This window comes from Hemiscyllium ocellatum, chromosome 29, assembly GCF_020745735.1.
Source record: "Hemiscyllium ocellatum isolate sHemOce1 chromosome 29, sHemOce1.pat.X.cur, whole genome shotgun sequence".
NCBI classification, from domain to species: Eukaryota; Metazoa; Chordata; class Chondrichthyes; order Orectolobiformes; family Hemiscylliidae; genus Hemiscyllium; species Hemiscyllium ocellatum.
The window spans coordinates 55,957,460-55,971,321 of NC_083429.1; the positions used below are offsets into that span (position 1 = coordinate 55,957,460).

Below are 13,862 nucleotides of genomic sequence, written 5' to 3' on the forward strand. Positions count from 1 at the left end.
ATCTCCTCCAGATCACTCACCATCTTGACTTGGAAGTATATGGGTGTTCCTTCACTATCACTGGGTCAAAATCCTGGAACTCACTCCCCAAGGTCATTGTGGATCTATCTACAGCACATGGACCGTAGCAGTTCAAGATGGAAGCTCAACCTCACCTTCTCAAGGGGCAACTAGAGATGGGCAATAAATACTGGCCACCAGCAATACCCATGTATACTGAATGAAAAATGGCTAGTGAGATACCGGAACTGTCCAGTGTGGGTCACAATGAGATACCGAAACTGTCCAGTGTGGGTCACAATGAGATACCGAAACTGTCCAGTGTGGGTCACGGTGAGATACCGGAACTGTCCAGTGTGGGTCACGGTGGGATACTGAAACTGTCCAGTGTGGGTCATGGTGAGATACCGGAACTGTCCAGTGGGGTCACGGTGAGATACTGAAACTCCAGTGTGGGTCACGGTGGGATACTGAAACTGTCCAGTGTGGGTCACGGTGAGATACCGGAACTGTCCAGTGTGGGTCACGGTGAGATACTGAAACTGTCCAGTGTGGGTCACGGTGGGATACCGGAACTGTCCAGTGGGGTCACGGTGAGATACTGAAACTCCAGTGTGGGTCACGGTGGGATACTGAAACTGTCCAGTGTGGGTCACGGTGAGATACTGAAACTGTCCAGTGTGGGTCACGGTGGGATACCGAAACTGTCCAGTGTGGGTCACGGTGAGATACCGGAACTGTCCAGTGTGGATCCTGTGCTATTGCTCCTTGTGTCTCCAACAGGAAAGAGCTGTGACTGAACTCATAGGGATCACCAGGTGAAATTCCAAAGTCAGGAACTTTGCTGATGGATAAATAGTCTTTCAAAAAAAAAGATATTTATTGATTTGAACTTCACAAGGATATGAAACATGAAAATATTATCAATACTGAAGTAATTTCAAGACATTTCATCCATAATTTAACATGCCATTAGTGGTTTAAATACATGGTAATATTTATAATCAAACAGTTCTCTGTCCTCCAACAACGTTCTGCATTCCTGATACACAGTCTGATGAAATAACTTTCCATTTCTCAATCAGTTCTCCTTGTTCTGACGGAATTTGTCCCATAAAGCTGAAAGGCGGATTTGAAGATCCTGGTGAATTTCTGCGTATGGTGCGAGTCTCTCTTGCATCTCGTGGACATTCTGACTAATTATTTGATGCAGCTCCTCTGAATAGGGGGTGATGTTCTGGTGGAACTCTTCAATGTTCTGGTTAATAATGCTGTTGAGATCTTCAATGTATGGAGCCAGATTCTGGTTCATGCTTCCCAAGTTCCCATTGAGTTTCACTTTCAGCTCTGCAATGTAAGGGACTAGCCTTTGCTTCAGACCTTCCACATTCTCATCCAGCTTTGTCTGCAGCTCCTCAGCGTAAGGTACAACCCTCTGAGTCATTTCACTGATCTGCTGGTTCATCTTGTTCTGGACATCACTGGCGTAAGGAGTCAGGCTGTCGCGGAGCTCCTGCACTTTCTCATCTAGCTGCCTGCGGAATTCCCTCGCGTTTACACTCACCTTCTGCCTGAGATTATTGACATTGTCCTGAATCTCCAGCTGAAGCTGCTCAGCGTAGGGAGTGAGAACACCCCTCAGGTTTTCAGCATTCTCGCTCAGTTTGTCCTGAAGAGCTTTGGTGTAGGGAGCCACTGTCTGGCGAAGTTCCTCAGCATTATTCCTCAGCTGCTGTTGGAGTTGCTCATTGTAAGGTGTCAGCTTACGGTGGAATTCTGCAAGGTTTCTACTCAGGCTCTGGTGGACTCCATCAGCAAAAGGAGCAAGTTTCCTGCTCAGGTCCTGCAGCTCGTGCCTGATCGTCTGCCGAAGTTTCTCACTGTCAAACGTCACCTTCAGACGCAGCTCGTCTGTGAGGGGAGCCAGTTTCTGGCGGATATTCTCAGTGTAGTCTTGGACAGTCTCCACATTATCCTTTAGGAAATCACTGGAAAAAAAGAGAGACATTTTGAACACATTTTGTTGGATTTGCTCCTGCCTATTTCAAAAGGGAATACTGACCAAGTGCAATTCTCTGACAGCTATTACACAGGAGTAAGGATGTTATACTGAATTATCTTGTGGATGACAGAGTACAATTCCTACATCCTTCAATCCTTCCCTTGTTGTTAGCATTAACAATCAAGAGGGGTCAGACAGAAGATTGGGTTATGTGGCCTCCTCTGTGTATGAAACTCAAAAAGGATATTCATACTGGACATATAACTTGACATGAAGCAGAGCAAACAGGAGATATACAAATCTTTAACAGAGTTCTGGGGTTTGGGTGGATTTCAAACATTTGGGTTATTTGTCAAAGATATTGGTTCAAGTGTAACAAATAGTTGATCAGAACAGTATTCCAAATAACTTGTTAACCACTTTTTATCAACAATATCTTATTTATTGGCTGTCCTTCAGGATGTATGAACTTGGACACTAAGCAACCTGATCCTCTCTACTCCCTAGGGTTCTACTATTCAATGTGCTCCCCCGCCTTGTTAATCCTCTCACAATCAATCACCTGACACTTTTAATTAAATCATTAGATTAAATTCCATTCACCATTGTTCAACCCACATGACCAACCAATCTATAATCTCATTCCTGATTGGTTAGAAATCCTCACTCTACTTGCTCCCAAGATTCATGTAAAATGTGTTTGCACCAGCCTCCAGCTATCCAGACAATGCTACCAAACATGCTTTCCTGAAATGTTGATTCTCCTGCTCCTTTGATGCTGCCTGACTTGCTGCGCTTTCTCAGCAACACATTTTTAATGCTACCAAACATTCCAAGCTCACCGGAGCTGATCGCTGATTTCTGAGCCCTGGATCTGGTCAATATTGTCCTTGGCATTGTTGGTCAACTGACTGATGTAGTCCCAGAAAGCATCTTGGACCTCATCTCCGTGGACCTGAACCTGGGAGCCTGGGGGAGGAAGGAAACAATAATCAAAATGGGAGCATTTCTTGGTTATTCCAGAGACAACAGCTTGTGAAAGAGAAACCTCAATGCAGCCTGCCTCCTGCTCGCTCATCACTGACTGCACACATAAACAGGTCATTGTGTTAAACCATTATTTTTAATACTTAAGATGAGATTAAAATGAATTCAAATAAACAGGTGGATGCAAGTTTGCCCTCAACAACCAATAACCCAGGGGGCTACCATTAACCAGAAACTGGACGAGACCAGCCATGTATACACAGTGGCTACAACAGCAAGTCAGAGGTAGGAATATTACAGCATGTAACTCATCTACTGACTCCCCAAAGCCTGCCCATCGGGATACAAGGCCGGAGTGTGATGGAATAGTCCCTACTTGCCTGGATGAGTGCAGCTCCAACAACACTCTAGAAGCTTGACATCCTTCAGGAGAAAGCAGTGAGGTTTTCCACATGAAACTGAAGCAGTTAGTGGACTATTCAGCACTTTGATCTTCCTCTGCCAGCCACTTAGATCACCGTGTCTGTGTTTTGTAATCCTCATTTCTATCTATCCTGAGAAATTTTGATTCCTTTGCTACCAAGAAGCTATCATCTCTGCCTTTAAAAATGTTCAATGACACTGCTTCCACAGCCTTCTGAAGGAACAGAACTCTGAGAAATAATATTTCTCCTCCCCTGTCCTGAAAGAACAAATCTTAATTTTTTTTCAGTGCTGCCTAATTCTGGACTCATTCACATAAAGAAACCAGCTTTCCATGCCCAATTTGCCAAGACCATTCAAGACCTAATATACAAGACAAGTTACTCTCGCACACTTTTCTAAATTCCAATGGAAATAATCCCAGCCTGTTCAACCTATCCTCAAGAGCCAACCCACTCATTCCCAGGTGTCAATCATGTATACTTCTTCGGAATTGTCTCCCAATGTATTTACATCCTTGTTTTAAAAAAAGGAGAGACCAAAACTACACTGTATTTGAGATATGGTCCCCATCAATGCCCTATGTCCTCGTTTTATGTTCAATTCCTGCTGTAATAAAGAACAGCATTCCACTGGCCTCCTTGATTACGTGCTGTGTCTGCAAACTATCACTAGAATAACTAGATTCCTCTGCACCTCCCAACCTGCGGTCCTTTTCTATTTAAGCAATATTTTACTTTATTATTCTTTCTGTAATTCTACATCCTTTTACATCTGCCAGGTGTATACCCACTGACTGAAACCTAATCGTATCCCAGTCGGCACTATCCTGATGTCTTCTACACAACATACTCTCTGACCTATCTGTGTGTCAGCTGTGAATCAATTTAGAATGCCTCTGCTTTCCTCTAATCTCAGTCAACGATAAAAATTGTAAAAGTCTGAGACGCAGCACAGACCCCAGTGAGAGATGGAAAAAACCTATAGCACAAAATATTCCAAACACAGCAGAAAATATATAATATTTACCTAACACCAAGAAAGCAGTTAGAAGCACAAGGATTGCTCTGGGAAACATCCTGGATTTCGTGCACATTAATTACAATTTCTGTTCTTCTTTACAGCTGCTCTGTGAAAAGACAAATATCAGAGTTAGGCTGAGGTTTAAATCTTTAAGTGCCATTTATTGCTTCCAGGAAACAACTTTGCTCCCGTGAACAAACTCCTTCATATATTTGCAGCACAATCTGAGTGTTATTAACTACATACAAACCGCAACATTATTTACAAACACAGTATTCTCATCATTTGTCAGCGCTGACCATTGGTTGATGCATGTACTGTACTACCTGACACAGGTACATCTACTGAGCCACTGTCCCTGTTTAAACCCCAGGCTGCAGTGTTGAGAATAGCAGCTGCTTGAGCAAGTGTTTCTCTCACCTGCTTCTACTGATCCTTGAGCTCCGTGTCCCAGTCTCACCGGCACTTGCTCTATATAAGCCGAATCTTATCAGCAGTTGATAAGGAGTTGGGCTGTTTGTGCAGGTTCATCATCCTCCACTGATCCCAAGAAAACGTGGAACTTCCAACATCCCTGTCACTGTGAACTGTGATACATTTGCTCAAATGTGGCCCCAACTCTAATGAGAGGCCAAATTCCAATTCGGATTAATTTTTTAGAGTAAAGGTCATAATTTAATAACACATGTAGTGTCAAGAGACAGATGATAAAGGGCGTCATAGAGAAAACACTGAGATCTAATTTCAGTGGCAGGATGGTCAGTAACCAGAGGGGCACAGAGTGAGGGGATCTGGGAAAGGGTGGTGGAGTGGTTAGGGGGGTGCACTTTACAGCTAGTGACTATGATCTGGGGACTCGAAGAGGCTGAAAGTGAGGTGGAGGCAGATTCAATGGGAACTTCCAAAAGGGGAAATGGATAAGTATTTGAGGACGGAACTGTGAAGGCCCTGAGCAAAGAGCTGTGAGCATGGGGAGACAGGGTGTGGATGAACTTTCAGTGAGTTAGACATGATGGGCCAAATGGTCACGTTTTGCATCAGGCTTTTTTGAGATAAGATCCCTTAGCACCTAAACAAACAACATCTTATAAACCAACTGAAACTTCACTGTAGCCCACCAGATACTGTCCTCAGAGATACTTTCCACAGTGTTTCCTGCTACATTAAAGACACTTCAGTAGCTGAGAGATCTTTGGGACATTTTGAGGTGATAAACAGCCTGTCAGATCATTATGTGTTGTATTGAATATTGAGAGAGGCTGGAGCAGGTGGGTGAACATGACCTGCTGATTCTATTGGAAAATGAATAGCCCTGCTTCCCAAGGCTGGCTGATACAGGTCCAGGTTATGTTTCAGGCTATGGATTTCTGGGGGCTGTTTACAGCAGCAATTAGTATCTGTCCAGGCCACGAGGAGCTGAGAACCACATTCCCAGAGGATGAGATCCACATTCCCAGAGGATGTGGAATACCCTCAGGAACCAGTCAATGCCTCAGTCACTCACATACTTACTCATTTACTTTATCTCTCTATCTATCTCTTTTACTTTTTCTTTCTCTCTATCACTCTCTCTTTCTCTCTATCTACCTATTTCTGTCTGTTGTTCTGTTTCTCTCTCTCTCTCTCTCTCTATATATATATATATATATATATAGAGAGAGAGAGAGAGAGAAACAGAAAGACAGAATATATATATATATATATTTATGATGGAGTGTAATGTCACTAAAGCAGAAGCCCAGGCTAATGTTCTGGGTCACAGAGTCAGTCCCACCAGAGCAGTTGCTGAATTTTTAATTCAATAAATAAACTTTGGAATTCAAAATTCATCTCAATGATGATTGATCATGAAATCACTGTGATTGTTGTAAAAACTCACTGATGGACTGCTCCTTGGAAAACTGCCATCCTATAGGAAATGGTCCAGGAAAGATCAGATGCATTGTTGGTCATCTTCCAAAATGTACAGACTCTGGACCAGCTCCTACAGACTGGAGGGAGGGACCAGTGAGTGTCACCTTTATAGGGGGAAAAGGTAAGAATCCATTATAGAACCATTCTGGCTTTCTGCAATCCCATTGCTGGTTCTATAAATGGCAAATTGTATTTAATAAATTTACTGGAGTTTTCGAGGATGTAACTAGTGGAACTGATAAGGGAGCACCAGTGGATGTGGTGTATTTGGATTTTCAAAAGGCTTTTGATAAAGTCCATCTTAGGAGATTTGTGGGCAAAGTTAAAGTACTTGGGATAGATGCTAATATTTGGCAGGGATCGGGAATTGGTTGATAGACAAGAAACAGAGAGTGGGAAACAGAAAGTGGCAGGAAGTGATTGGTGTGGTAGTACTCAGATCAATGCTAAGGCCCCAGCTATTCATGAGGGAACTTTCCAGATGGCACAAAGATGGGCAGAGTTGTGAGGAGGATGCAAGGAGGCTCCAAGGTTTTTTAAAAATTCATCATGGGATCATCAAGGGCATCACCAACGAGGCAGCATTTATTACCCATCCTTAATTGCCCAGAGTGGGGTTAAGAGTCAACCATGTTGCTATGAGTCTGGAGTCATATGGAGGCCAGACCAGGTAAGGATGACAGTTTCCGTCCCTTAAGAACATTAGTGGTTTTCCTGACAATCAGCAATGGATTCCCAGTCATCATTAATTCCAGATGTTTATGAATTCAAATTCCACCATCTGCCTTGGGACTTTACCTGGGTCTCTGGATTAACAGTTTACCATGAAGCCACCACCTCCCTGGGCAATTTAGTCAGGTTGAGTGAGTGGGAAAATACACAGTGGATACAGTATGTTTATATTAAATGTATAGTTATACGCTTTATGTGAAAAGCAGAAAGGCAGGTTGTTATTAAATGGTGATGATTTGGAAAGTGTGACTGTCCAAAGGGATCTGAATATCCTTGTACCAGTCAATGGAAGTAGACAGGCCAGTGCAGCAAACAACAGGGAAAGCCAATGGTATATTGGCCTTCATTGCAAGAGGATGAGAGTGTAGATGTAGGGATCTCTGACTGTAGTTATACAGGGCCTTAGTGAGAGCATACCCAGAGTAATACTTACAGCAGGAATGCGCTGGTTGACTGAATATTTGGATAATCATAAGATACACATATCAGTGTAAAAACACAGACAATGTAATCGAAACTTGATGTAGGGGTATACACATCACTGTTGTACTTTGTTTACAACACAACTCACTTAAATAATAATGCAACTTCACCTTAAATAAAACTTACTGGCAGAAAGTCTTCTCACTCTCACCCTCAACTGACTCAGACATCATGGCAGACTAATGTATTTGAGGAGAACTTGACTTGAAATTGAATCAACTGTCGATATTCCGTGTGGCTATTCAATTGAGCAACAAATACACTTACATCGAAGAAAACAAATTAAAAATCTGTAATAGTTGGACCGAATAATACTGTAAACTTGGTGGTATTTGAGGGATATATTATTGCCAGTTTATCAAGGGTGCCAGTTCATAAGATGCCAGCTAAAACAATGTTTGCTGTATTTGCAATAGAGGGAGCACAGCAAAGGTTCACTCGGCTGATACAGGGATACGGGACTGTCCAACGAGGAGAGATTGGATTGACTGAGGAGTACAGTAACTCAGTGGTTAGCACAGTTGCCAGACAGTGCCAGGGACCAGAGTTGATTCCCGCCTCCGACAGACTGTCGGTAGGGGTGTTTACACCTTCTCCCGGTGTCTGCGTGAGTTCCCTCCAGTTTGCTCCCACATTCCAAAGATATGCAGGTTAGATGGATTAGCCATGGAAAATGCAGGGTTGCCAGGATAGTGTGGGGAGGTGGTTGGATGCTCTTTGGAGGGCCAAGGTGAACTTGATGGGCCAAATGATCTACTTCCACACCCTAGGGATTTAATGTGTATTCACTAGAGGTGAGAAGGAGAGGGTCTGTTTGAAACATAAAGTAATCTAACAGGGCAAGCTGCACTATAGGGTGAATGTTATTCCTGGATGAGGAATCTAGAACCGGGAGCAGCCTCAGGAAATGGGATAGACCATTTAGGACTAAGATGAGGAAAAATGTCTTCACTCAGAGGGTAATGAATGCAGAAATGTTTACCACAAAATGCTGTGGAGGCCAAATCACTGAATATATTCAAGAAAGAGATAGGTAACATTTCAGATTTTAAAGGCATCAAGGTGTATGGGGAGAAAGTGGGAATATTACATTTGAAAGAAGGGATTAGCTGTGATCATACTGACTGCTGAGCAGCCTGAAAGGGACATCTAGTCAATGCCTGTTCCTATGTCCTTCTCTGGTACAGCCCATCTTGATTGATAATTGTTCTCTAGGGCCGGAAGGGATGGAAACAAATTCTAACCATGCTCGAGAGGCCCACAGCCCCTGACCAAAGAAAGGAACACATTCTCTGTCTGACTGTCTGTCTCTCTCTCTCTCTCTTTCTCTGTTTCTTTAGTAATGACAGAATGATCATTCAGACATTGTACTGCTGTTGTCCAGAGTCAAACAATGGAATTTGCTGACTAGTTACAAGAGCTAATTTTACAGATAAACATTTGGCAGGAATTCAATTCAAGAAAATAAACTTCACACGTGGATATTTACTTAACGATGGGTTAAAGTTCACACACACAACGTGGAAGCTGAACGTTGAGATCACAAAGCCCAGTGACAGTATTTATTAATTAACCATTTAATTATGGGTTAGTAATCCTGGAAGCTGAATTTGTGCACAGTGTATTAGACATTGCCCTGGGTGGCTATTGGAACATCCTTGGAAGTGAGAAGCATTGGGGTAGCTCAGAGACAGTGACCTCTACTGACCTCATGAGTTCAGGTCGCGGAGAATAAGGGTGGACAGGTATCAGCCTGAGAGATGGTCTTATGGAATAAAAGTATGATAAAATCTCTGGAAAATTACTTTAAATGGTAGGATTAGGATAAGGATTTAAAGTAACAAATATAATTTCAGCTGCTCGATTTTCAGATACAATAATGGAGGCTAAAACATGACTTAGGAAAGACACTGCTGAGGTGACAGGTTTTTTTGCCGATCTGCAGCTCCACAAAACATTGTTTGTATTTACCTCTCCCATTACTACGTCCTTTTACCTTGGTGATTTCCCAATGGTCATTTCATCTCCTCAGCTCTGTGTCCTATCAAAGATCTTTCCTTTAGCTCTTTCCTCCTCTCCCTCTTTCTCTGGCTCTAGATGTGTTTAAAACTTGTTATATTCTTAATGTTTTCCATTGCTGATGAAGGGACAGCATTCCAAAACTGTTACTCTGTTTCTCCACATCGGATGCTGTCTGAGCTGTGGAGTATTTCCCAGTTTGCTGGTTTTAGTTTTGATTTTCAGCTCCTACACTAACTCACAGTTATTCTGATGTTGGGATTGTTTGAGTCTGGTGACCCTTCGAAACATTAAGTATGTTTCTTTCTTCAGGTACTGCCAGACCTGCTGAGTTTCTCCATCAATTTCTGTTTTTGTTCTTTCTGTGTTTGATGGCAACCAGTAATCAGCTGTGTGAATCTCCTGTGAACTGCCTCCAATACCAGTCCATCCTTTCTTAAATACAGGGACCAAAGCTCTACACAGTACTCCATGTGCAGCCTCACCAACAGTCTGTACAGTTAGAACAAGACTTCCCTCTTCAAGATCAACATTGTCTTTATCTTCTTCATTACTTGCTGCAGCTGCAAGTTAACTTCCTGTTTCATGCACAAGAACACCCAGATCCCTTGGTGCTGCTCTTTTTTAGAGTCTCTCTATCATTAACTAATAGTTTGCCTTTTAATTCTCCCCAGCAAAATGTATGCCTTCATATTTTCCAACATTAAACTCCACCTGCCAAGTTTTTGACCACTCACTCCACCTATCGAAATCCCTGTGCAGATTCTTTATATCCTCATCATAACATACCCTCCCACCTATTTTTAGATATGTCAATGAGCATTGGTACATTACATTCTGCTCCTCCACCAAGTCTTCATACAGGTAGTAAACTGAGGCCCTAGGACTGATCCTGCTGCCTCACAGCGCCTGAGACCCGGGTTCAATTCCCGACTCAGGCGACTGACTGTGTGGAGTTTGCACGTTCTCCCCGTGTCTGTGTGGGTTTCCTCCGGGTGCTCCGGTTTCCTCCCACAGTCCAAAGATGTGCGGGTCAGGTGAATTGGCCATGCTAAATTGCCCGTAGTGTTAGGTAAGGGGTAAATGTAAGGGTTATGGGTGGGTTGCGCTTCGGCGGGTCGGTGTGGACTTGTTGGGCCGAAGGGCTGTTTCCACATGTAAGTAATCTAATCTAATCTGGTGGCATCCACAACTTATGATACTACTGACCACAACACTATACCTTTCTTCATTAACAAAGCGACCTCACTTCCTTTTCCCTCTGCCTATTCTTCTGCAATTTTGAACAGCTTGAATATTGACTACTCGGTCTTGGTCACCCTGTAACTAAGGCTCAGTAATAGCTATCAAGTCCTATTCATTTATTTCAATTTGTGCCATCAGCCCATCTATCTTTATACAAATGCTGCATCTATTCAGAGAAAGAGCCTTGACTTTATCCATTTCTGAGATATTCTGGTTCTGATTTCTATTGTTTATTATTTTCTGCCCCTTTCTGTTAGACTTTGATGATCATTTCCCTCTTTATTACCTCACACCTCTACTCTCATGTTTTGTTTTTGAAGGTTTAAACTTCCCTTCAATTGAATGCTCCTCCCAGTGATTCATTGCCAGCCTTGTCTAAATGGGCCTGCAGACTGGGCAGGATGTGAGCAGCCTCTGGAGTCTCCCTATAACTGCACCGGCTTTCCCATCAGGAATTCTCACAGTCTAGTTTCTATCCTGCAGATGCTGCATATTAATGAGGTGATGTTACTGAATGTGATAAAGAACAACAATTCCATTAATCCACCTCTTGCTGCTCTTGCCCAGAAGTCTGATAGATGTTTCGTCTTGCAGCTCCTGACATCTCTCCTCAATTGGCCTCTCACACAGTTGTTCAGCTTTAGCACCATAGACCACGTTGTTCAGGGACTGGGAAAGTTCCACCCAAAATATCTAACCGCCCTCATTGGTAATTGAGTAAGACATTGAAATGTGGGTGTGGCAGCAGTGGGACGAGAGAGAGAGAGAGAGAGGGAGAGAGAGAGCACTCCTCCGGCCTCTCTCATTACTTCTGAGGAAGAGTCATTAGACCCAAAACATTAACTCTGAGTTCTCTCCACATATGCTGCCCAGATCTACTGAGTTTTTCCAGCAATTTCTGTATTTGGGTCTCATTGCACCCTCCAGTTCGGTGACCCTACGTCTACATTTAGAGTTGCTTTGATTTTAGATTTTGAGTAATGTAGTATTTTGCTTTTAGAGTAAAGCCCCCGTGACCAGAGGAAATGAGGTGTCTGAGCTCCTGTACCATGTGCTCCCTGTCTCTGAGCCCAGTTGATGGCAATGCTGAAAAAGGCACATCCCTGATTGAAAACTGCGTCAATAAACCATACCTGGGATTTTTTTTAATACTTCAAGCCAGTTACTGAACACATTCACAAGAGTGCCTTAACTGTGCTTTAAAACAAGCAGTAAAACTTTTATTAAACAAGGAAAGCATGAACTACATTACAACAGATAAATAGGTTGGAAAGATTTCACTATGAATACCAGAAAAGGATTTAACCTCAGGGTTGGAGGGTTTGAGCTATAGGGAGAGGCAGAACAGGCTGGGGTTGTTTTCCTTGGAGCGTCGAGGCTGAGGGATCATTTATAGAGGTTTATAAAATCATGAGGGCATGGATAAGATAAATAGACAAAGTCTTTTCCCTGGGGTGGGGGAGTCCAGACTAGAGGGCATGGTTTAGCTTGAGAGGGGAAAGATATAAAAGGGACCTAAGAGGCAATGTTTTCACACAGAGGGTAATGTGTGTATGGAATGAGCTGCCAGAGGCAGTGGTGGAGGCTGGTACAATTATACATTTAAAAGGCATCTGGATGGGTATATGAATAGAGAGGGATTAGAGGAATATGGGTCAAGTGGGACTAGATTGGGTTGGGATATCTGGTCGGCATGGACAAGTTGGACCGAAGGATCTGCTTCCCTGCTGTACATCTCTATGACTCATTAAAGAGAGAGAGCTGATTGGTGGTGGGTTAACCTGAGGGACACCACATCTCAGAGTGATTGGAGAGAGAGAGAGACAAGGACGGTTCTCCACAGTAACTTCAGCCAGTGTGGGAACTGAACCCAAATTGTTCGTGTATTCTGTGTCACAAAGCAACCATCCTGCCAACTGAGGCCCTACTGTACAATCCACTCACAGCTCGTCACTTTGAGGGTTGTAAAACCTCACTGAAAATGTGGGAACACAAACAAGTCCCCAAGCATCCCAACATAAAGTACATTAAAAACTCCAGAAAAATGAAGCTAAAATAATGTTTCCACCTTCTTAGCATAAAATACATCAGAAGATCATAAGCTATTGGAGCCTCTGGCAGCTGGTCCTGCTCACGACACCAGGGTAGGTCTGATTGACAGTGAGCTTTGATGTAAAGTAAAAGCACAAGTCTCTTGCATGATGGCTCGACAGCAGATTAGAGACCCCCCCCCCCCCCAATCCAATGTGAGAACATGATTCCATCTTTTAGATACTGTCTGCCCAGAGGAGTATTTCCGGCATTTTCTGATTTATCCTTTGGTGTTCCTGGGATCTTGCTGTGTGCTTTGATCAAGACAACGCTTCAAAAAAGCAGTTTTAAACACGCTGCACATGTGGTAAACAGTAAACTCAAGGCAATCAAATGTTGCTATAAAATTTAAGCGGTTTGAAAATTTTTTGTTTTTATGTTTTAAGTGGGTGAATGGAAACACCAGAATGATCCAGTTGGACCATGGAAGGCGCTACAGAAATGCAGTTCTTGCAGTTGTCCATTCCTCCCACCGGGAGGTGGCAGCAACGAGTCCGGGAGCGGCAGCGCGGGCCCGAGGCCGGGGATCGGGACCAGGACCAGGAGCGGGCCCGAGGCCGGACACTGGGAGTGGGATCGGGAGCGGGCCCGAGGCCGGGGATCGGGACCAGGAGCGGGCCCGAGGCCGGGGATCGGGACCAGGAGCGGGCGGAGGAGCGGGCCCGAGGCCGGACACTGGGAGTGGGATCGGGAGCGGGCGGAGGAGCGAGGCCGATGGCGGTGTCCGCAGGCGAGGCCCCCGCGGGGTCGGGGTCGGGGCCGGGGCCGGGGCCGCTGTTCCCGGATTTGGGAGACGAGGATGCAGGGCCCAACCTGATCGAGAGTCTCTGCATGAACTGCCTGAAAAATGTGGGTGAGGCCGCGGGGGGAGTGTTGGGGGGGGGAGCGGTGGGGGGTGGGGAGTGTGGGGGGTTGGGGTTTGGGGGTGGGGAGGGTTGGGGTT

The 13,862-nt window shown here is 44.1% G+C and overlaps 2 protein-coding genes across 2 annotated transcripts in view; one reads left to right on the forward strand and one right to left on the reverse strand.

The window, feature by feature from the left end:
• Positions 1–974: 974 nt before the first annotated feature.
• On the reverse strand, positions 975–7,734 carry LOC132829679 (apolipoprotein A-IV-like). Its single transcript, XM_060847027.1, has 3 exons — positions 7,716–7,734; positions 2,845–2,971; positions 975–1,988 (listed from the first exon to the last, which is right to left on the reverse strand). The coding sequence occupies exons 1-3, from the start codon at positions 7,732–7,734 to the stop codon at positions 1,082–1,084; spliced, it is 1,053 nt and encodes a 350-aa protein (XP_060703010.1). The 3' UTR covers positions 975–1,081.
• Positions 7,735–13,399: 5,665 nt separating this feature from the next.
• The window catches only part of zpr1 (ZPR1 zinc finger), a 35,386-nt gene continuing 34,923 nt past the window's right edge, over positions 13,400–13,862 (forward strand). Inside the window, exon 1 of the mRNA XM_060846650.1 lies at positions 13,400–13,768. Within this exon, the coding sequence (XP_060702633.1) occupies positions 13,634–13,768 (135 nt within the window). The 5' untranslated portion in view covers positions 13,400–13,633. The remainder of the gene's footprint in view (positions 13,769–13,862) is intronic.